The sequence below is a fragment of the Pan paniscus genome, chromosome 19 (assembly GCF_029289425.2).
Source record: "Pan paniscus chromosome 19, NHGRI_mPanPan1-v2.0_pri, whole genome shotgun sequence".
NCBI lineage: Eukaryota > Metazoa > Chordata > Mammalia > Primates > Hominidae > Pan > Pan paniscus.
In genome coordinates, this window is record NC_073268.2 from 83,178,254 (window position 1) to 83,203,531 (window position 25,278).

General features: G+C 37.6%; 1 protein-coding gene across 4 annotated transcripts in view; it reads right to left on the reverse strand.

Moving 5' to 3' along the window:
• Positions 1-25,278, reverse strand: part of HELZ (helicase with zinc finger) — a 173,970-nt gene that overhangs the window by 78,889 nt on the left and 69,803 nt on the right. For 2 of the 4 annotated variants that reach the window (XM_055101690.2, XM_034942756.3), the window contains 5 exons: positions 17,240-17,573; positions 16,256-16,386; positions 10,648-10,827; positions 10,012-10,116; positions 777-955 (listed from right to left, as the gene is read on the reverse strand). In XM_055101690.2, coding sequence (XP_054957665.1) covers positions 777-955; positions 10,012-10,116; positions 10,648-10,827; positions 16,256-16,386; positions 17,240-17,573 — 929 coding nt within the window. The remainder of the gene's footprint in view (positions 1-776; positions 956-10,011; positions 10,117-10,647; positions 10,828-16,255; positions 16,387-17,239; positions 17,574-25,278) is intronic. The other 2 variants (XM_034942757.3, XM_055101691.2) reach the window with 2 other exon arrangements.

The following is a 25,278-nucleotide window of genomic DNA, read 5'->3' on the forward strand; positions in this document are numbered from 1 at the left end:
CGGGCATATGCCATAAGGCCTGGCTAATTTTTGAACTTTTTTGTAGAGATAAGGTTTCACTGTATTTCCCAGTCTGGCTGAACTCCTAGCCTCAAGTGATCCGCCTGCCTCGGCCTCCCAAAGTGCTGGGATTACAAGCATAAGCCACCAGGCCTGGCCCCAGATTTGTACTGCTTTTTGATGGTTAAGTTTTGCCATATTTATCAGAACAACTTCTTGACATCTTACATCTGTACTTCACATAACACTAGTTTGATTTTACATGGTTCCTGTACTCAAATATAACAATCTTAATAACATGCCATAATAAAACCTATCATAATTATCATCTCTACAGTATATAATGCAAAAGCATTTTATAACAAAAATCTGAGAAAAGTGTAAAAGAAAAGGAAAACACCAACACTCTCCAAATTGGAATTCTTCATACGATCAATAATAAATATCATCCGACCAACTAGAGAATAAATGGAATAGCAGTCACTAAAATGTCTAAACTAGAGGCTGGCAAATTTTTCTTCAGTAAAGAGCCAAACAGTATATATTTTAGATTTTGTGGACCATATAATGAATCTCTGCTGCAACAACTCAACTCAGCCACTGTAACACAAAAGCATCTATAGACAATAAATAGGTAAATAAATGAGCCAGTAAAACTTTATTTACAAAAACAGTCAGTGAGCCAGATTTGGCCCACACACTGTAGTTTGCCAATCCCAGTCTAAACTGAATTCATAAGCCCTAAACTTGTGAGACTGTGTCTTGAGTCAGCATACCAGGTTCAAGGTCCAACTGACAGAGGTACTGGGAAGTATTCAATGTAACAACCACCACTCGATGTTTAAGAATATCTTCTTTCTGGGGCATCTGAAAGGTGGAATGTGCGCTTGAGATCAAACAGTACTGATGCACAACTGGGTGGACAGTCTTTACCCAGCGATTTCTGAAATATACCCTGGAAAAGAAGAAAATATTTCTGATTTACATTTACTAATTTCTTAACAGTATCCAGTTATTAAAACACTGACATTGTTATTTTAAGACTGTAATATCTGAAAAGTTACAAATGAATCTGGTAACCGTTAGCACTCTATTGAATTAGAATTTAACACACAATTGCCACTGTAACCACTGTGACTCTCTACCAAAAAAATGACAGACATAGAAAGTATATGCAGTACCACAAAATAAACACCTAATTATTTTTAAGTGTTCAGAGTAATCCTGCAACAGAATGGCACATAAATGTAAGATTTATAAGCACTACAATTTTTTAAGTTCAAAACATTCCCATTCTGGAATTATCTTTTTCTAGAATGTTCTTATAAAAATACATTGACTCATATTTTAACTATTTATGCTAACAAAAAAACAGTGAATTGCATACTTATAACAGGAATTCAAAGGTTATTTTCATTTTATTTTAGAATATATTCTTATACCTATACTTAAGTAGACCTCTGTCTGAGGTTCTGGAAATTTAAGAATAAATTTAAAATTTGAACAACTGGAAAGTCTTAAGTACTTCCATTATTTGCAAAAGAAAAATATTAATAGGCCTCATGCAATGGATTATTAAAATGACACAGAAATGACGCATCCATCCATCTACTCATCCACCCACCCATCTCTAACCTACCCATGTAACAAAGATTCATTAGGTATCCACTATGCTCCAGCACAGAGGCAGATCACATAGGGCTTGTGAGCAATCCTTGGGTTTACTCTGAGTTTGATGAAAAGCCAACAGAGAGTTCCAACAGGGCAGTGACATGACATGTCTTATTTTGTTAAAGGACTATTGTGTTTCTCTGGGTAGAACATATATGGTGGGGGTGGATAGTGGTGTGCTGGTAAATATTTTAACACCCGGCTCCAGGGCTAGGAAGGGGAGGGGATTCCGGTTTGTAGTGTTTGCTGATTTTTGTGGTGTAAAACTGTCATGGTAATTTCAAGCTACCAGCATTTCACTGAACATGAACCTGAGAAGTCGTACACGTGATTAGCTCTAACAAACCAATACAAGTTGGCTCCAATACAACACTGAGCAGCACGGAGGAAGGAGCAGAGGGTAGAAGCAAGGAGACCAGTTACAAGGTTACTGTTAAGAACGCAGACAAGAGCAGATGGTAGCTTGGATTAGGCCAACAATAGAGATATGAAAATGGTCAGATTCACTAGGCATTTCGAGAGGAACGCCAACAGAATTTACTGATGAACTAGAAGTGGAATTTGAGAGAAGGAATGATTCCACGCCTTTGAAACTGGATAAATGGTGATGGCGTTTGCAAAGGTGGTAAAAAAGAGGAACGGATTTGGGGTGGGAATTCAGAGTTTCGTTTTGGGCATATTCAGTAGATATCCAAGTGGATATATCCAGTAAGCAAGGCAATACATAAGTTTGGAGTTCAGGAGAATGCCTGGGGCAAGAGAGCTACAATTGGGATAATACTAAACCTTGAGACTAGATGAGATTACCTAGAAAATAAGAGTAGATTTAAAAAAAAAAAAAAACAACTAGTGGAAGGAAGAATGACTGATGGACCTCTCCAACATTCAGAAGCTGGGAAAGGAGCCTGGGAAGGAGCAAAGAAACAGGAGAGAATTCAGGAGAGCATGGGGTATTGGAAGCAAAATGAAGCAAGTGTTTCAGATAGAAATAGGAGTAACTGTGTTAAATGCTGCTAAGAGGCTACGTAAAATGAAGACTGACCACAGGACTTAACAACAAGGAAACCAATATGATGAACCTCAATATGATGGTTTTAGTGTAAAATTACAGAAGGAAATCTGATTAGCTTGAGCTCAAGAAAGAAAGAGAAGAGAGGAGGTAGTGCCAGGGAGTATATATAGCCAACTGTCTGGATAAGTTTTGCTTAAAGGCTGATGCGGGTCGGGTGAAGGTGAGTTTTTGTTTTGTTTTTTTAAACAAGACACAATAGTATATTTTCATGCTGTACAAAGAAAAAAGTATGCAGGAAAGAAGAAGCTGTGTATCCAGGAAAGGATGAGAGCTCGTTCACAAGAGGAGAGGTTGGCCCCTAGAAAAGAACAGTTTAGAATGGCAGGGAAAGTAGTTATTAAGGAGATGCAAGTCAGATGCTCTATCAAAGGGAAGATGTGGGCATTCTCTTCTGATGGCTTCTACTCCGTCAGTAAAATTACAAAGATCATCAGATGATTGTTATTTTCATCACTATTATTCCTCTTCCCTAGTTAGGAAAACCAAAGGCCAAAGGGCTTACAGCCAGGATTTAAACCTGTTCTTGCCCTCTCTAAGCTTCATTTCTTTTTTCCAAAATGAGTATAATAATTCAACTTCTTAAGGATTTGGGGAAATCAAATGAGATAACAGATGCATAATATGTAGCATAATGCCTGGCACCAACAAACAGAAGAACCCTTACTTCTCTTCACCCACAGCAAAGCTGAAACTAAAATCAGCATTTCTAAACACTCAGTTAATATTCAATGTACACTGCACAAATGCAAAAAGGTAGCATCATGATATGAATATAGGCAATCAAAATAATTACTTAAAAGATATGTTGTTTACTCCATCTAAAAGCACATATTGTGCAAAGTATTTTATTTAATAAGTCATCATATGGAACAAAAGGATAATTTCTACTCAGCTTCCAAAAAAGTTTAAGAGCAAAATCTGGTGCTTAATTGGCATGCCTTCAGTTAGTCTAAAATTTTGGTAAAAATTTCCTTTTCTCAAAGAGCCACCATTTGTTACTAGGCTCTTGTCTCTTACTTTGTATTAATGTTTCTCAATTTTATGGCCTCTGCACATTTTACTAGAGCAAACTTAAATTATTTTTGGAAGCAAACCAAAAAGGTTTTTAAAAAGAGTAATTATTAATATTTTGGCCAGGCGTGATGGCTCACGCCTGTAATCCAAGCACTTTGGAAGCCTGAAGTGGGTGGATCACTTGAGGCCAGGAGTTCAAGACCAGCCTGGCCAACATGGCAAAACCCCGTATCTACTAAAAATACAAAAATTAGCCTGGCATGGTGGCAATGCACCTGTAGTCCCAGCTACTTGGGAGGCTAAGGCACAAGAATCACTTGAACCCAGGAGGTGGAGTCTGCAGTGAGCTGAAATCACACCACTGCACTCCAGCCTGGGTAACAGAGTGAGACTCTGTCTAAAAAAATATATATATATATAAATTTTAAAAGTAAAATAAAAGAGTAATTCTTTTTATTGTCTGATACTAATTACTAAGTAATTTTTTGTTTCTTTGTTTTTCTTAGACATTGGAATTCTATTATAGTAATAAATCTTGCAAATTGCTATTAAAAGTCAGCTTTAAATACTGATTTCTTAAATAAGAAAAATACAAGCCTGAAGTTGATAATCATTTTTTATTAAAAATCATATCAAAACATGTTTTTAAATTCTTCGAACCAAAATTGAGTTCATTTTTCCATTTTTCATTCAATTCAAGACCATGCTTGTAAGTGGTATTTGGTGAGGGGGAAATTTTACACAATGTAGATAATCTAGACTTGGCAGAAGAATTATAACCTCTATATCATAAGCTATGTATAATCATTTTCTTCAAAAGGCAAGCACTGGCTCACATAAAAACATCTCTGGATGCATCAAAGTTAATCATGAAAAAAATCCTAATGATTTCTGATCCTGGCCTACCTGTCTAAATATCAACTTACTGGTAAGAAAATACTAAAGAAAAACTATGCAGTTATGAGCCACATTTTAAAACTAAAATTCCACCCATCCCCCAGATGAGCTATTAAATCTGATAGTAGAATAAAGGCATTTTCAGATATGCAAGAGCTAAAAAACATTACCTCTTACGAACTTTGTCAGAAGGGTTGAAAGCACTAGTTAAGTGTGTGTACAAAAGGATGTGCACCATCAAAACAAGGTAGAAAATCAAGAAAGAGGAAGACCTAAGATCCAGGAAATGGGATCTAATATAGGAGAGAAGAAAAAGAAATTCCAAAATAATGGCGAAGAGAAGTATCAGCATAACAAAGAACAACCAGTTCAGAAAGGAGGAGCAAGTGAAATCCAGAAGGGGAGTTTCCAGGAGAAAAAAACAGCACTGACAAATTATCTGAGAGCTGTAACAATGAAGACTTGTTTTGGCAGGTATTTACAGGGTTACTTAGGGTGTAAAGACCTGATTAGATGTTCAAAGAAAATAAAGCAAATGAAAAACAGTAAGTATTATTAATGCTAGAACAAATCCAAAAACATATATGAAAGGAAATATGCATATTATTTGTTAGGAGCAAATAACTTACAGGATCATAACAATAAACACTAAAAATGAAGCTACCATACACTTTGGGAGGCCGAGGCGGGTGGATCACCTGAGGCCAGGAGTTCGAGGCCAGCCTGGCCAACATGGCAAAACCCTGTCTCTACTAAAAACACAAAAGTTAACTGGGCGTGGTGGCGTGTGCCTGTAATTCCAGCTACTTGGGAGGCTGAGGCAGGAGAATCGCTTGAACCTGGGAGGCAGAGGTTGCAGTGAGCCCAGATAGCCCCACTGCACTCTATTTTGGGCAACAAAGCAAGACTCTGTCTTAAAAAAGAAAAAAAAAAAAAAGAAGCTACAATAGAAAGTCAACAAATATCCAAAACCAAATTAAGACATAACAGTTGATATATGTATGTGTGTGTGTATATATTATACATATATACACATATAATTATTTTTATATATTATATATTCATAATTTGTTATATAATATATACACACACATATAATTTTTATATATTATATTTATAATTTAGAAAAATGGAAGTATCAAAAGAAACTGCTAAAAAAGTAAAAAATTCCCTTGGGAATGATATTTGGTGAACAATGGCTAGGTTAATTAAAAAAAACAAAACATTTTTTGCTACCAACTTTAAAATACAACATGACCTTTTGTAATAGTGTATGCATGTGATTTTTTAATAAATATAAATACTAATCTAAAACAAAAGCTAATTATTTGAGTCATTATGAGAAAAAAAATTACCAATATTTGAATTTAACCTGTCACTTACAGGTGACTTTTTAAAATTAAAATTCTCTAGTTTCTCCCATATAAAAAGAATCTTTACTTAAATCCTCATATTCTCCCAGCCACTGCCCAACCTCTCCCCTCCTTTCACAGCCAGGCTTCTTAGAAGTATTATCCAGATTGTTCTCTCCAGTTACCAACCTCCTATTCACTCCTCTAAACATTCAACATGGCTTACCCTCCATCTAATCAAGGGACATAAACAACTTCTACATCACTAAATCACATCGATGTTTCCAGGCCCAGTGAGTTACCTGACTTGGCAGCATGCAAAGTTCCGCTGTTGCTCCCTCCCAGGAACTCTCCCCTCAGCTTCCATGACTCAAGCTTTCTCTGCTTCCCTTCTAACTCTCCAGCCCTCCTCTCCCCTAACAATCTCATCTATGCTCACGCTTCAATCACCACCAATACGCTAGTGACTCACACATTTTCTCTCTCCAGCCAAGACCTCACCTCTGAGCTCCAATTAATATTTCATTGTAAAATTGAAAAAAAAAAGTGGTTTTTCAAATTACTCATTTATATAGTATGGATATTTGTTCCCATCAAAATCTCATGTTGAAATGTAATCCCCAGTGTTGGAGGTAGGGCCCAGTGGGAGGTGTCTGAATCATGGCGGCAGATCCCTTATGAAGGGCTTGGGCCATCCCCTTGATGATAAGTAAGCTTTTGCTCTGAAATCTGGTCTTAAAAGTGTGTGGCACCTCCCACACGCACACTCACTCTCACTTGCTCCTGATTTCACCATGTGACATCCTGCTCCCGCTTTGCCTTCCACCACGATTGTAGCTTCCTGAGGCCTCCCTAGAAGCTGAGCAGATGCCAGCACCATGCTTTCTATAAAGCCTGCAGAACTATGAGCCAGTTAAACCTCTTTTCTTTATAAATTACCCAGTCTCAGGTATTTCTTTATAGCAATGCAAGAACGGCCTAATACACTCATCAACTAACTCCAAGCACCTGCTTCTTCCTCAAAGAGGGGGGAAAAAAAGAAAGAAATTGAAGTTCTAAGTCTCACTGCTGACTTTTTCACAATTACCTTGGAAAGCTACCTCAAGTTGAAGCTAGTAAGAATACAAAGCTTGATCGCTGAGCCAATTTTCTTGAAAGCATAATATTCTAGTCCCAACATTTAAAAGATTTTAAAATATTCTCTGTACTTTCATTTTGTGCAACATTTAAGTTAGACACTGTCTAAAAGATTATTTAAAACACAGCTAACATTTTTTTAAAATTGGAGAATTGACAGTAACAAGACAGTTTCAAGTTCACAGTATAAAATATAAGTAATACCAATTAAGGAATTTACATATTTTCCAGAAAGAAACCAATCCACATATCCCACACGAATTATAAGAGAGAGTCTGGTAATATATAATTTTAATTCACTGAAATTTTATTCCTGTAGTAAATTTATATGCAACAAATAACCCCCAAAATGTTATTACTTAAAAGACTATGAATAAGAATGACCTGATCACAGAAGAATATGCTTCTTTGAAGATCAATATAAAACACCAATTACCTTCCATTTTCCCAGAAAGCAGGAAATACACCCCTCCATAGATGACCTCTATCTGCAAAGCCATAAATCTGCCAGAACCAGATACTGATCTTGAGAACCACACACAAAAATAAACTATTTTCCCCTCTATTCCATTTTAAAATCTTCTAGTTCTAGTGAAGTAAGAAGTAAAAACTGAAACTAAACATGATCTAAAATGGTTTCTAAAATCTCCATCTCCAAATATTTTAAGTTCAGCTCAACTCCTGGCAACTAAAAGAATTTTACAAATTTTAACCATTAAGTATGTATATTTAAGCACATTTGCAACTGTATTCACTATGTAATGTTTTGACTATTTTCACACTATAGCACTTTCCAGGGCCTGTTCCAGACTATATCACGAAGAGAGCAAACTCTTCATGAGCCTTGCTCCCTAGAGACACCCATCTTCATGGTCATGAGCAGACACTTAGTGCCCTCTTGTGTTCTTTCCTCTGCATCCTGGGACAATTCAGATAAAGCTAATCTTCCCAGAGCACTCAGTCATTCTAATCTTCTCTATTCCATTTCACATGCCTCCCATGTTTGTTGTCTATTAGAAAAATTATAAATTAATGAGTTAATGTAATAATAGTGCTAATAAATCTGAACTCAATGCATGAATACTCTTAAGAAATACATTTGCAAGTTAACACCTTTCCCAAAGAGAAAAACTATGGCAAAAATGCAGGACTACATAAAGAAAATATTTGGGAAGTCAGGCTTTTTCTTACTTTATTCCATTTACTAAATGAAATCACATGAAATTTGCATTTGAATATATTTATAAATGTTTTTCCATCTTGGGCTGAACCACTTTCGAGACTTACAGACAGGTGTAAGTCTCTCTGTAAGTTAGAGGGCGAGTCTCGATACTTGGGCCACAACAACTATACATGTACCCTACTGAACATAACTTCTTATTCTGCATATCTAGATGCACCACATGTTTGATTATAACCTCCAAAAAATAATTTTACATGGAAAAAGCTAAATATAAGCTAGTCGAGTGACGGATTTAGTGTTCATCAGCAACAGCTCTACAGCCCCAAGTGTCAAATGACCTATGCTAAGTCGACCGAGATTTGAGGGGGCTTTACTCCACTGTTTTCACACCAAGTACACCATGATAACTGAGAAGGTCACACTTCCTATGTAACACACACATGCTCACTCTACCAACAATATAAGTGAACAAAACAACTTATATCATTAAAGTAAGAACACCTATAGCAAAAATGCTAACTACTCAACTTTCACTTATGAGCTCAGAGATTAGATTCTGAAGCAAACTATTTATTGATGAATGCATCCTTCAATAAATACCATGTTTTCATTTACAGTGATAGTGATTGTATATATGTAATATTTTCTCATTAAATACAACCAGATTCTATTTAAAATAATTACTGCTTCTTAATCTTCCAAAGTAAAAATAAAATATGGCATAAAAACCTGTGTTAATGGGTCACACCACTTTTTTCCTCTTTTGTTTTTTTAATGGAACTCTAAGATCATTCAAACAGCTTTGGTTATGATTACTGAAGAATTAAATAACATAATTTCATTTTTCCATGCTTGAGCTCAAGTAGAAATAAAACATTAGTGACTTATGATTCAAAAGTGCAGTTAGAAATTAATTTAAAAACAATTGTATTCAAACAACCTACGGCATGACATATTAGTTTGTAAAATGGCAAAACTAAACATTAATTCATATAACAATGAAAGCAAATGGTATAATAAATAACAATTTGATGATTCTTTATTGTTTTCTGAAGAAAAGGATTTTTATTCCCCCATATCCTATATTTAAGTACATTTCATGTCCATATATACTCAGAGGACCTTTCTATAACAACCTTAAATTTTCTTTGACACTTTGTCTCTTAAATGGTAGCAAAAGTTGTTAAATACCAGTCAAGTACATTTTGTTGCAGAAATCATTTCAGTATTTCATGTTTATCTAATGTGTAGCTTCTATGAAATTACCTGCATGATCACAGCCAAAATTTTATTTTCATAAAGAACTGTCCACTGCATGACTAAATCTGCCATGCAAAATATGTTAGAATTTTTACTGAACTAGATTTAATTTAAATTATCATATTTATATTATTTCATCATACTAGCTTTTAGAGGTACATATCAAAATCTACTCAGGTTGAAACAATACTTTACACACAAAACTTAAAAAAGGATGTCTTTCTCTTACTTAATGTTTAAGAAATGAATAGTCAAAGATTTTTACATTTTTCCTTAATTTAAACAGTTTCTTCAAAAGACATAACCTCTAAATGTCAATGCATAAAGACTTTGGTATTTCCAAAGTTACTAAAATCTTTACAGACACCTTTTCTTAAGAATAATAAAGTATGATACAGATACATAATAAGCCTTAAAAAAAATACCTGAGAGGTCTTGCCTGGGGATTGCCTGCTTCTACATATGGATGTAAATAATCCTTTATGTAGAGATCAGCAGCACTATTAGAATGGGTGCAAATGAGAATCCTGCTGAAATAAATGGTGCAAATAAAAAGAATGATAAAACACAAAACTATTCAAGCAGTATAATACCAAAAAAAAAAGCAGTGGCCATCCTAATATTATACAATTCTCTTACCCTACTCAGTAATCCCTAGCATTATTCAGTGATACCTTTAGGAAATTAGACTACTCTTTAGGTTAAAAAGGAAGTACCCCAAAATTATTTTTAAGTCTATCATATAAAATATATACATATATTTAAACCCAAGTCTTCTGGCTCTAATAGATACCACAATTCCATAGCAAACTTGTTCTGATGGCTATTTAAAAACTATTTTAAAACTTACTGTCTATACTACCAATTCTAAAAACAGTATGTTTTAAGAGAATTCAAATTTTTAGTGCTCTGGGGTTTGGATTTACGGTTTTTCCTTTTCTCTTTTTTTCATGTTTAAGAGCTGCATGAAAACTGTCTTGCTAGCCCTCATTTTGTATTTAAAACAAGAACAGAGGTAGTATCCTACCAGGGAAATATGAGCACGCTTCCCACCCTCTCACCTAGTCTCCTGTTGCTGCAGAATATGTTTGACAGCCTGAGCTAGAGTGAACGTTTTGCCTGTCCCATAGGGTCCGATGATAAGCACAGGCGGCAGCTGGATTGCAAGTGGAGTGGTAATGGCCAGAACAGCCTCTTTCTGTTTTGCATTTAGTCGAGGATCCAACTGTTCATCCCATTGTCTATGGAAAATAAAAATTTATTTTAAACACATGCATCTCGTTAATAAATAGAACATAACACACGAGTATCGTGAATTTCAGTGAACCATTAAAACCACTGAAATAGCATAGCATCTATAAAAACAAATGCTTATTCTAAAGCTACTTTTTATAAAGTTACCCAACAGAGTCAGTGTAGAGTGTTTTAACGTGTAAATCAAAATTAATTTTATCTTGTCCTACACTACGTACAAAAAGATTTTGGTAACTAATCTAAGGAAATCACATACTTCGAATCTAGCTGCTGCCAGGTCTTTAAGTAGAAATCGCAATGTTTCAAAAATATAATTTCCCTCTGTTACAAAAAAGCATCAGAAAACTTTTTACTGATATTAATGAAGTAGTAGGTTTTTTTGCATAACAAATGAAATGCAATAGGGAAACTATCTGAATTTCAAATTCTAATTATTTAAAAGATCTGTTGGTAAGGTTTAAAACAAGAGGAAAAGAACAAATCTGTATGTCCCTGGTTAAGAGATACTAATTTTTACAAAGATCTTAATGTAGAAAATATTAAGTTTTTTAAAAAGGCATAAAAAGCCAAACAAAATGAAATGTTTTTTAATATTTTTGCACACACACACAAATAATACACATATTATATTGGTCAAAGTAGAGAACACCTGTCACAGACGCACAGATGGCTACTGTAATGAGATCTATCTTACTAGTGTCCCTTCTATGACTTGGCTAAGTTTTGAAGATTTAAATGGACAGCAGATGCTGAAACACATCAAACTGAGTGGAGAATCAACAGCATTCTTTCTCACAACTACCGTTAAAATACTATACGTCACAACAACTATGGTAAAAATGAGAGGGATGTGAATCAAAATAGTAAGGGTGTGTAAAGAAACTCTTAGAAAAGTTAAAATAAAAGTGCCTGCAAAATAACCCTGAAATAGAGGACAGAGTTTAGACAGGAAAATTCTCTCTGTGAGGCTATATTGTACTTATATCAGAGGGTGGTTATTTTTGAAAAATCTTAACGCTTTCAGTTTTCAAGAAATTATTACCTGGCCAGGTGTGGTGGCTCATGCCTATAATCCCAGCATTTTGGGAGGCCAAGGTAGGAGCGTCATCTGAGACCAGCAGTTCAAGACCACCCTGAGCAACATAGCAAGACCCCATCTCTACAATATATATATAACTGTTATATTATGACATATAATCTCAAACCAACGAAATTCTCCTTAAAAAATGTAAAACCTTAGAAAACAAACTTTGACCATGTAATCATGCCAATATTTTTTCTGAAATTTGCCATTTGCTAAATCTCAAACATTTTATTTCAGAGTCCCTCAGCATTAACCGGCTTATTTATTCATAATTCTGCCAGTATCCAGCAATTTTCCATCTTCTATAAATGAAAAAAACTGCTTCAGGTGATGGCTAAGCCCAGATCTAATGTATGTAGCATTAGATGAAATGGTTACCCTAAAACCATCCAAGGAGCCTTCTCCCCTGCCTTACTCTACTGTTGAGCCTAGCCAGCTCTAATGCTCCATCTCCCAGCCTCCTTTGCTACAGACCCAGTTCTGATCAATTAGATGCAGGAAGAAGTCCTGAGAAGGACTTCTATACCCAATAAAATAAAAGCAAAGCCTCGCTTATTGTAATTTTTTTTTTTTTTTGAACTAAAGAAAGGCCTTCTTGCTCTTCACTTCCTTCCACAGCTGACCAGGAAAAGTAAATAAACTACAGCAGCCATCTTATATTTTGCATGAGGCAAAACGCATCAGGAAGAAAATGAATATGCCCTACATAGTAGAGGAGGGTGAGGTGTCTGTCCTTGATGGCCCTGCAGAGCTCCTGCACAGCCCTGGACCACGTATCTCTAGGCTGATAACTCCACCTTTTAAAGCCACAATCAGTGCAGTAAACTGCTACTTGAATCTATACCTGACCACTATGATTCTATGATACCTGCCCCCAATGGTTCCTTTATCTGTGCATGAAGATAATGACATTTGCATCAGATAGTTATTTTAAAGATCAAGTGAGATAATACATGTAAAGCTGTTTAGAAAAATAATTGAGCAACAAAAGCTCAATTAAGGTTAGCTTCTGTTACTACAATATTTTATAGAGATTACAGAAAAATGAGATATTACTTGACTAGTACACGCTTTCAAAGCAAAAAGTTCTTAAAACACCCTTTCATCTTTCAAATCTGAGGACTTTAATGAACTTAAGAATGAGACAGATATCATGATGAACATTTATAGAAAGCCAATGAATGGAACAACTTGTATTTATTTATCAAATCCTTAGAGACCCAACTTAGTATCTTTTTTTTTCTTTTTTGAGACAGAGTCTCGCTTTGTCGCCCAGGCTGGAGTGCAGTGGCGCGATCTCGGTTCACTGCAAGCTCTGCCTCCAGGGTTCACACCATTCTCCTGCCTCAGCCTCCCGAGTAGCTGGGACTACAGGTGCCCGCCACCACGCTCGGCTAATTTTTTTTTTTTTGTATTTTTAGTAGAGACGGGGCTTCAACATGTTAGCCAGGATGGTCTCGATCTCCTGACCTCGTGATCCACCCGCCTCGGCCTACCAAAGTGCTGGGATTACAGGCGTGACCCACCGCACCCGGCCTATTTATTTCTTTATGTATAGAGATGGGGGTCTCACTATGTTGCTGAGGCTGGACTCTAACTCCTGAACTTAAGCAATCCTCCCACCTCGGCCTCCCAAAGTGCTGGGATTACAGGTGTGAGCCCATTACCATCACAACTAATAGTTTCTCAGTATGTTCCTAGACCCAGATACCTTTTAATTGCTATTTAAATTACAGTGGTATAAAAATCTTTTCCTGCTTGAAAGTTTGCTTACTTTTGCAGTTAAAACTTACATTCAGTAGTATTTAAATATACTACATTATATACAATATAATTTTCAGAAGTGAGCATATCAAGAAAAATGCCTAAAAGCTTACTGGTATGGCCTTACAATTGAAACTTTTCTTCTTTAAACTCGAAATTCTTATGAACTTAAATGTGCCGAATATGAATAATGTGTAAAACCCTGTTGGTATTCAAAGAAAACTAAGACGCAGTCTCTTCCTGTACAAAGCTCAGAGTTTACCCAGAAAAACAGTCTAGAAATGTTCACGAATTGATAAACTGAGAGAAATTATGCTTGAAAACACAAAACTGAGCCTAGCGCATGTCAGGCACTCAATAAATAGTTGTTAAAATATTGACATGGAAGGGTCAGGTTCATCTGCTTGAGGAAAAGAGCATATGAGCTGGACTCAATCTTAAAGGATAGAGAGATCTTCAGTGAATTAACATTGGGCAAAGATTATATGAGAGACAGAAAATCACTTAAAGAGAAGGCAAGGCTGCAGGAAGGGGGAAATGAGTTGTCTGATGGGTGTATAGTATCAGTTCTGCAAGACGAAAAAGTTCTGGAGATTGCACAACAGTGTGACTATATTTAACACTATGGAATTGTATACTTAAAATGGTAAAGAGGGTACATTTATGTTATGTGGATTTTACGACAATTAAAAACTTTTTAAAAAGAATAACATAAAGATAAGGAGGCAAATAAGTACAGGGCAAATTAAAAAAACTTCAAGGTAATTCAACATTGCTAAAACATGAGAGTTTAGAGGGAGAAAAGGAGTGTCAAGTAGAAAAAAGTAGAAGAAATCTGAAAGGATACTGCTGGAAAGCACAGTCAACGAGGCCATACACAGGCGCTTTGGCTTAGACTGCTCACCCTTTATCTACATATCAAGGAGAAGCCATCAGATTTGTGAGCAGTGAAATGACATGATTATTTTAGAAAACTAACTCTGGGAGAAATATTTGTGATGAGCCAGAAAACAGGGCCACAGACAACAGGACAAAGGCCAACTAGAAAGCTACTGAAATAGTCCGGGTCTAAAAGCAGCACTGGCTCTGAGAATGAAAAGAAAAGGAAGCATGAAGAGGAGCTGAATCCGAAGAGAACTGGGAGATGTCACTGGATTTTTACAATTAGTAGATCATCAATCACTTTCAGGATAGTACACAAGAGGAAAACAGAGGTTACAGAGTGAATAAGAAAGAATACTGGAAACACGCAGACTATTCCCTCTCAAGAATTTTGGCACTAAAAAGAACAGAGGGGACTGCACAGTAAGAGTAAGCAAAACAAGGGAGAAATGACTGAGGTTTTGTGTTGTAACGCATATTTCGTGTTGTTCTGTTTTTAGGACCAGAAGAAATCGAATGCGAGGGGAAGTGATATATACCACTCCTAGGCCTGGCCCATAAAAGCTTCCCACGTGACCCTCTGTGCTCACTCTTCCCCTGTCGGCCAGCTGAACGTCAACACCCAGGGTGACCCTGGAAACCACTTACTAAAGATCCCAGAGGCTCCATTAGTCTTGGAAAGGGCCATCCTACCATGATTGAATTGACACAGTGATAAATAAACTTCTATTTTGTAGAGCCACTGAGATTAAAAAAGAAACAAAGGTGTTGTGAGTTGAGCATGGGCAGGTGCTAAGGGCATAAAACCCAGTGAAGAGATGAAAAGACAGATGCAGGCATACAGCTCTCACTGTCATCCATGCTTATAACAAAATGGAAGTACCTTCTTCATTACATGTAAAGACATCCCAAAAAAATTTAAGCAGAACAATATTTATACGACCATTAACTGGAGAGCAGTTTCTGAAGTAGTTTCTTCTATCGTACTTCATCCATTTTGATAATTTCTAAAAATCTCTCCTATCTTTAAAAATTATTTTAAATTAGGACATGTGCAGTAGCTCACATCCCAGAACTCTGGCAAGATAAGGCAGGAAGGTCACTTGAGGCCAGGATTTCGAGGCCAGGATTTCGAGACCAGCATGGACAAGACAGCAAGAACCTTGTCTACAAAAAAAAATTTTTTTAATCAGCCAGACACAGTGGCGTGTGTCTATAATCCTAGCTACTCAGAGGCTGAGGCAGGAGAGTTGCTTGAGCCCAGGAGTTCAAGGCTGTAATGAGCAATGATCATGCCACTACACTTCAGCCTGCATGACAGAGCAAGACCCCAACTCTAAATAAATAAATAAACATTATTTTAAATTAACTACTGGAACCACTTTAGAAAGGCCCTAATTTCCCCATTCAACTTCTACTTGGAAATATTCCTAAATTGCTCGGCATCCTATCAAATTAAGGCTGTTGAGAAAAGCAGTAGAATTCATTTAGACTCTGAGAAAAAGTAAATAGATGATGAACCTCAAATGTTTCATTTTAAGTGTTCTTTTACTCTCCTTTCTAAACCAATGTCTCCTGAAAAGCAAAGGCAAACTTTCTTATAAAAGTATGCTTGAGTTATTTGATACAGATACTCAATTTAATATTAACCTAACTTCCTTTAATAAGATATCGCCTTTTTGTACCTGTTAGGACTCCATGGTATGGTGGGAGTCATACTGATGTCTGGAAACAAAACCCCATTGTCCTTGATCCTGTCTAGTGCATAGTGCATTTCACAGAGGGGTAATCGATTTAATTGAAACTGAAGTTCAACCTGAAAGACAAAATGAATGTTTTAAAAACTGCATGAAAGCAAACATCAATGCTGGCAGCTCACTAGAATACTTTGGGAGGAATCTGTTTGGGACAGTAAGTTTAGAGATTCTTTTAAAGTATAATCATAGTCTAATCATAATTATGATGAATAATATTTGCTTTGTTCATTTATAACCAGGCACTGTAACAAGTACTTTACTATGGATTATCTCATTTAATAGTACCAATCATATATATATACTATTATTAACATCATTTTACATATTAAGAAATTGACATATTTAAAATTACCTAATCTCTAGTTAAAGGCTACTTTATTCTACCATTCCCATGAAAATACTTTTGCAAAAGATCAGAACATGTGAAGTATCCAGTCATGAGAGATGATTAGCCCTGATACTCTATCAATTTACAATTAATAAATAATGTTCACCAAGCTTTATGTTTAAAAAGAGAAAAGATTAGTCTTCCAGTTAAATATGGCAGACTGAAGACATAATTCACCTAAAACCCCATAAAGATAGAACAGGAACAGATACAACTGCAGATGAGAGATGTCCCAGGAGGTAGCTTACATAGTTTCTTTTCATCTTTTCTTCCATTGCTGATTTAAAACTCTAATCAGAAAGCTCAACCTTGTATAACACTGGAACATTCTAAATGTTACTTATATTTAAAAGAATCACTTTTCTCTGGGAGTTACTACAGGTGCAATTTTCAACCCACCACTGTAGACTTCAAAGTCAGCTTTGCTTTTGTTTATGGCAGAAGAAAAACTAAACCAGAGGAAGACTATGAGCTGATAATGAGGCTACAGACCACTATGGTTAAGCTGCAACCTTCAAACATACCTGTGTGTCACAGTCAGGCCGAAGATTAAGTTCTTCACAGCATTCCCTAGATAGCCTTAAAAATATATATTCCTTTGTTTTTTCTTCAATAGTAGCTTCATAAACCTTCTCTTTGGTTCCCTGGGTCTGTACTAACTTCTGTTTAGGGACTGGTAATAAATAAACAGCATTGACTTTGGTCATCACCAGTCGTCCAGCCAAAGTATCTTCAGAAAGTGTTTCAGTAAGCTTAAAGCGACCAAAAAGTTGTCCATTCTGAGCATACTTTGCACCTCCAGAAACACCAGTGAGCATGAAGCTTGCCAGAATCTGCAATTGCACTTTAAGGTTGAACCTAAACCAGAAGTAGAAAACTAGTTTGAATATTTTACATCAAAAATATATAAAAACTAGAAGAGTGAAACAAAGTAAATCAAACATAAACATATCAAAAATTAAACCATTATATCAATTCCACTTCATTGAGCTAAAAGCTGTATTTTTCTGCCTTTAATACAAGCTGGAAACAACAAAAAGAAATTTTTTTTTTGTTTTTTTGAGACGGAGTCTCACTCTATCGCCCAGGCTGGAGTACAGTGGCACGATCTTGGCTCACTGCAACTTCTGCCTCCCGGGTTCAAGAATTCTCCTGCCTCAGCCTCCCGAGTAGCTGGGATTACAGATGCCCACCACGCCCAGCTAATTTTTGTATTTTTAGTAGAGACAGAGTTTTGACATGTTGGCCAGGCTGGTCTCAAGCTCTTGATCTCAGGTGATCCACCCACCTCTGCCTCCCAAAGTGCTGCGATTACAGATGTGAGCCACCATGCCTGGTCAACAAAACTTTTTTTTAAGTGAATAAACTCCCATGTAAGTTACATAAAGATACATGCTAAGTTGTGTTGAAGAATATGCACATTCAAAAAACACCTGAGTATTTAAAATGAAACTAAATGTTGTTTTTTAAGTAACATGAAATATTATATACTAATTAATATAAAAGTCTGAACACACCACTGGGACAATAAAGACTTTAAAATCACCTGGAACCAGAAGGAAACACATTGCATTGAAAATTACAATGGACTTTAAACCAATTGCTTTCCAAGTAGATCTTACCAGCAGATTCTAGCCATAAAATATCTCTTTCAATAATGTTAATGAATAACATTTAAAATAAATTTTCATTCATGGCTACACGGAGGCAGGTCTCCTGCAGGAATTATGGCAAGAGAAGTTAAGGCCTATCTTATCAGACAATGGTTGGTATACTCCCTCACACTTCCATGTGTGCACGTGAGTATGAGAGAGTATGTGTAAAAGCAGCACAGAGAATCAAGATTAATTTACACAGTCAAGAAATATGGAGCCGGACATGGTGGCTCACGCCTGTAATCCTAGCACTATGGGAGGCTGAGGCAGGCAGATCACCTGAGGTTGGCAGTTCAAGACCAGCCTGGCCAACATGGTGAAACCCTGCATCTACTAAAAATACAAAACTTAGCCAGGTGTGGTGGCGGGCACTTGTAATCCGAGCTACTCGGGAGGCTGAGGCAGGAAAATCACTTGAACCCAGGAGGTGGAGGTTGCAGTGAGCCAATTATCACGCCACTGCACTCCAGCCTGGGCAACAGAGTGAGACTCTGTCCCCAAATTAAAAAAAAAAAAGAGAGAGAAATATGAAGTGTAAGAAAGATGTAAACTAATTAACAGTTCTCCTTTGCTGTTCTGAAATGGTGCTGTAAGAGGTAAGACAACATGGTAAGAAATGGTGGCAACATTTTCTCCTTTTTCTTAGGTTTGTCTTAGTCTGTTTTGTGTTGCTGTAACAGAATACCTGAGACTGGGTAATTTATAAAGAACAGAGATTTATTTCTTACAGCTCTGGAGACTAGAAAGTCTAAGATCAAGGGGCTGGCATATGGTGATGGTCTTCAGGCTGCATCATCCCATGGTGGAAGGCAGAAGGGCACGAAAGTGTGAGCAAAAGCAATGGCAAGAGAGGACTGAATTCACTCTTCTAACAGCCCACTCTCATGATAAGGAGCCCATTCCTATATAATCACATTATCCACTCATGAGGGTGGAATCCTCATGGCCTAATCACCTTTTAAGAGTCCCACCTCTTAATACTGTCCCAATGGCAATTACATTTCAACATTAGTTTTGGAGGGGACATTCAAACTACAGCATTCTGCCCATAGCCTCCAAATGCATGTTCTTCTCACATACAAAATACATTCATTCCATCCCAATAGCCCCTAAAAGTTTTAACTCTTTCGAGGATCAACTCTAAAGTCCAAGTCCAGAGTGTGAACTAAATCAGATACGGATAAGACTCAAGGCACAATTCATCCTGATTCAAATTCCTCTCCAGTTGTGCCTGTGAAATTAATGAGTTACATGCTTCCAAAATACAATGGTGGGACAAGCACAGGATAAACATTCCCATTCCCAAAGGGAAAACTAGGCAAGAAGAAAGGAATAAGTGGTTCCAAGTAAGTCCAAAATCCAAAAGGGAAAACAACATTAAGTCTTAAAGCTGAAGAATAATCTCCTTTGCTTCCACATCCCGCATCCTGACACAATGGAACAGCAGTTGGGCCCCCAAGGCCTCAGGCAGCCTGGCTTCTTTGGCTTTGCTGGGCTCAGTCCCCCAAGAAGCTCTCACAGATTTAAAGTCTTATATAGCTTTCCCAGACGAGAGCTGCATAATGCTGACCCTTCAGTTCTGGAGTCTCAGGATCTAGCCCACTCCCAGGCCTCCATTAAGCACTGTCCTAGTGGGGACTCTGCACAGTGGCTCTGCCTCTGCACCAAGTCTCCGCCTGGGCCCTCAGACTGTTCAATACATCCTTTGAAGTCTATGTGGAGTGACCATTCTGGCCAACCTGGTGAAACCCCGTCTCTACTAAAAATACAAAAATTAGCTGGGCGTGGTGGCACATGCCTGTAATCCCGGCTACTTGGGAGGCTGAGGTAAAAGAATTGCTTGAACCCATGAGGCGGAGGTTGCAGTGAGCTGAGATCGCGCCACTGCACTCCAGCCTGGGCAACAGAGAGAGATTCTGTCTCTAAACTAAATAAATAAATAAATAGAACAGGAGGCCAGGCATGGGGGCTCACACCTGTAATCCCAGCACTTTGGGAGGCCGAGGCGGGAAGATCACTTGAGGTCAGGAGTTCAAGACCAGCCTAGCCAACATGGTGAAACCCTGTCTCTACTAAAAACACAAAAATTACCTGGGCGTGATGGCCCGGCCTGTAGTCCATAGCTACAAAGGAGGCTGAGGAAGGAGAATCACTTGAACCCAGGACGTGGAGGCTGCAATGACCTGAGATAGCAACACCGCACTCCAGCCTCAGTGACAGAGTGAGACTCCATCTCAAAAAAAAAAAAAAAAAAAAAAAAAAAGAGCAGGAACCCTTATTTCATGCTTTCTCAAATGAAGTTAAAATTTTACTTTCCTTTTACTACCTATATAATATGCAGAGTTTAGGGGTCATTAAAACTTTCTCAGAGGGAGGAGATTACTTATAGTGCAAGAAATTCTTGATTCACAAAGAATCATAGCAAAAAGAATCTTTTTGCTAAGATGATGTTCAGTTTTATCTTTTTTTTTTTTTTTCACTATACAATCAATGTCTTCTACCTTTGAACTCCCTCTTCCAAGGACTTCTGTATGGTAATACTCTCCTAGTTTTCTTCCTACCTCTCCTAGCTGCTCTCCATCTCCCATCTAAGCACCAACTATTTTCTATAGGCTCCAGCCTGCCTTCCTTCTACTCTGTAAGTTCTTGATAGGTCACCCTCTCCCAGATCTCCCAGCTCAGGGCTGTAAATCCAACTGTCAAATGGACACTTTTGATTATATGCCCTTTAAACTCAGTATATGCAAAACTGACTACCTGACCTCCCCAGTGTGACCCAACCCAATCTTCCCATGTATTAACAACTTAGAAAATGGCACTGTCATCCACGTAGGTATCCAAGCCAACCAAAAATCAAGTCATCCTTGACCCTGCCTCTCTCACCAACCTTCATTCACACATCACAGAATCACTATGCCCTGTTACTTCCTCATAGCCCTGTTAGTTCCCCTCCTTCCTAATTCATCTGCATCCCAACATTTTTAACTTGGATTACTATAATAGACTTCTAACATGACTTCTTGCCTCAAATCTGTTCTCCACACCCCCATCAGAGGATCTCTGAAAAATGCAAATCTGGTAAGTAGCTTTCTATAGCTCTCAGGACAGAGTTTCTCTCTCATTTACCCTGTCCCCACCACACAAGCACCCTCCATTGCAACTATAATAATCAACTGGCAGCTCCCCAAAACTCTATGCTCTTATTCTCACATCCTGTTTCCTTTAACCAAATACTTTTGTCCTCCTCCTTTTTTTTTTTTTTTTTTGAGACAGAATTTCACTCTTGATGCCCCAGCTGGAGTTCAATGGCCCCATCTTGGCTCACTGCAACCTCCACCTCCTGGGTTCAAGCGATTCTCCTGCTTCAGCCTCCCGAGTAGCTGGGATTACAGGTGCCCACCACCACACCAGGCTAATTTTTTGTATTTTTAGCAGAGACAGGGTTTCACCATGTTTGCCAGGCTGGTCTTGAACTTCTGAACTCAGGTGGTCCACCCACCTCGGCCTCCCAAAGTGCTGGGACTACAGGTGTGAGCCACCACGTCCAGCCTTGTCTTACTTCTAAACCTGACAAATCTTACCTGTTTTTCAAAGTTCAACTTACATTCCATCTGCTCGAGAAAGCAGATGTGAGCCCCTCCTTGACTACCCTCCTTTTCTCCACTAAGGTGAGAAACTGCCTCTTCCATGGGGCCCTTGTGCATTCCTCCAGTGCAGTGCTGAGCACATTTTATTATAACCCTGTATTTATGAGTCTGCCTCCACTACTGGATTACAAACTTTTGGGGGACAAGGAAACATATTTTGCTTGCCTTAGAAATCAGCATTGACTAGCATAGAACCTAACACCTTCAATATTCCATAAATTTTGTTCATTGAATTAATTTTATGTTTTTCTAATAATCTGATTTTTTCCCAAGCACCATATTCCCACTTTAGCCACTTTATATTTCCTAACATATTCTTGAAATCGTGTCATATATTTCTCAACTATCTTAGGCCATATATATTTTTTAATAGTTTTTTGTTTTGTTTTGTTTTTTGAGACAGGGTCTCACTGTCACCCAGGCTGGAGTGCAGTAGCACAATCTTGGCTCACTGCAGCCTTGACCTCCTGAGCTCAAGCGATCCTCCCACCTCAGCCTCCTGAGTAGCAGGGACCACGGGTGCACACCATCACGCCCAGCTAATTTTTGTAGAGATGGGGTCTCGCCATGTTGCCGAGGCTGGTCTCAAACTCCTGGGCTCAAAAGACCCGCCCACCTGGGCCTCCCGAAGTGCTAAGATTATAGGTGTGAGCCACTGCGCCCAGGCCTTAGGCCATATATTAAAGTTTCACTCATGTCTATTTGAGAATCACCATCCCAAAACACTTGATCACAATTTAGCAGGCATGAAAAGTTAATCTCACAGTTTAGAGCAACAAGAGAATCCTCTTGTGACATTGGTTGTGTCTTGCAACAAAATTCTTGAGGTGGAGGCACCAGAAGTGCTAAGAAATAAAATAAAATAAAAGTCCTAAGAAATGCAGCTTTTCCCACAGAAAATTCATCACATGTTCAAGATGCAGACATTATAGACTTTCTAGTAAAGGTTATAGCTATACTAATAATTAATTTGTATAAAAGATTAACAGGCTAAAACTAAAATTATGTTAGTAATCTTAAATATTAAAATATGTACTTTTTGAAATTTAGTAACTCAGAAATACCTAAACTAGAAAATATATCCTACAATTAAGAAAGATATTTCTTAATAAGAAGAAAAACCATCTTTCCATTGTTGCATGCTACATTTTAAAATCATCCTTAAAGTTTACATAATCCCTAACCTTTTAGGGAATGGCAGAATTACAGCCAACTGAACACTCAATAGATTGAAAAAGATACTTCCATACTAATGAGAAATATGGCTCTATCAACCTTAGTAACAATTCCATCTCTTGAGTGCAACTTTCAAAAAATTTCAAACCTATAGTTTTCATTTCATGTGATTTCTGACTATATGAACAATAAAAATCTAACAAAGTAATAAAACAATCCCTGAGTTTACTAAAGCAGAGCGACAGAACTGAGGTGTCACCAATAGAAGCAGCACCCATCTAATGATGAAATGTGCACCCCACACCCATCTAACGATGAAATGTGCACCCCACACTAGGCCTGTCACCAACAGAAGCAGCACCCATCTAACGATGAAATGTGCACCCCACACCCATCTAACGATGAAATGTGCACCCCACACTAGGCCTGTCACCAACAGAAGCAGCACCCATTTAACGATGAAATGTGCACCCCACACTAGGCCTGTCATGCCAGCTGTTAGCACTGAGAAGCCAGGCACAATGACCCAATGAGGCATGCACAGTTTAATGGACACAATAGCTTCAGCTAAAGCACATTTCCTTTGAAAATGTATCTCTTAAAATCAAACAGATTTCACTTCAAAGTAGAATCATTATTGAATACACACCAACATGTGACTGAGGATAAGAGAAGTAAAACAAACAAATCTCAAAAGAAAAGCATTTTCTAAAACTTAAATGAAATGTAGTATTATCTTTATCACGTACACACATCTCACACTAAAACAACCTAAGAAGAAATTTCTGGACTGCTTTGAAAAAAATCATCCTTTAAAAAAAAAAAAAAAAAAAGCTAGATTATTAAATCCAGTCTCAAACCAAAATGTATTTTATCTAATCTTGAGAGCATTTTTTCAATCTACTTTCTAGGAAGAAATGCTAAAATGACCATGTAAAAGGCACAGTCTGATGGGATCTTGCTCTGTTGCCCAGGCTGGAACACAGTGGTGCAATCACAGCTCACTGCAGCCTCAAATTCATGGGTTGAAGTGATCCTCCTGCCTCAGTCTCTTGCAACCCTTACCATCAAAATGTAAGAAACTAGTATGAAGCCCCTTGATACTACTTCCGTGATTAGAAATATTCTGCTTTGGCCAGGCGTGGTAGCTCGCGCCTGTAATCCCAGCACTTTGGTAGGCCAAAGGCGGGCAGATCACCTGAGGTCAGGAGTTCAAGACCAGCCTGGCCAACATGGTGAAACCCCATCTCTACCAAAAATACAAAATTAGCTGGGCATGGTGACACTTGCCTGTAATCCCAGCTACTCAGAAGGCTGAGGCAGGAGAATCGCTTGAACCCAGGAGGCGGAGGTTCTGGTGAGCGAGATTGCACCATTGCACTCCAGCCTGGGCAACAAGAACGAAACTCCATTTAAAAGAAAAAAAGAAAAGAAAAGAAAAGAAAAAAAGAAATATTCTGCTTAAACTGTCAAAGTTCACAGAGGACTCATACATTCTCGGGACCTTGGGAAATATCCTACTAATTGTGTGGCAGCAGATCTGACCACGATGTCACAAAGAGGCAAACTTCAATGTGTTCAGAACACACTTATTATTGTCAACACATGTCCAAGTCATTTAGAGAGATGAGTCTATATAAGCATACCATTGTTTCCTACCTTTAAATTGGGTCTCAAACCACAACAAAACATTCTTCATGATTCTAATGGTGATTTGGGTTTGCTCTGATGACTGGTATTGATTGAACAGACAAGCAAAATGGCCCAGTCACACACACTAGAGCACAGCCCAAAGATGTGCCCAAAGCCAACCTTCAGACTGTTTCCGTATAGCCCTTAACTGACAGTGGATTTTACAAAAACAAAAAAAGAAGAAGAAATGCAACCAGGCCTGTATGAAATTCTCAAAGCCTAAAATATTTATTATCTGGCCCTTTACAGAAAAAGTTACTGAGCCCTGCACTACACCATAGCTTAGTAGCTGCATAGACACCTCCCCCAAAATTTTTAAAAATATATCTTAGTTATTTTATTTATACTTCAAGAATTAACAATCAAATGTAAATTAAATTCAAGGCAACATTA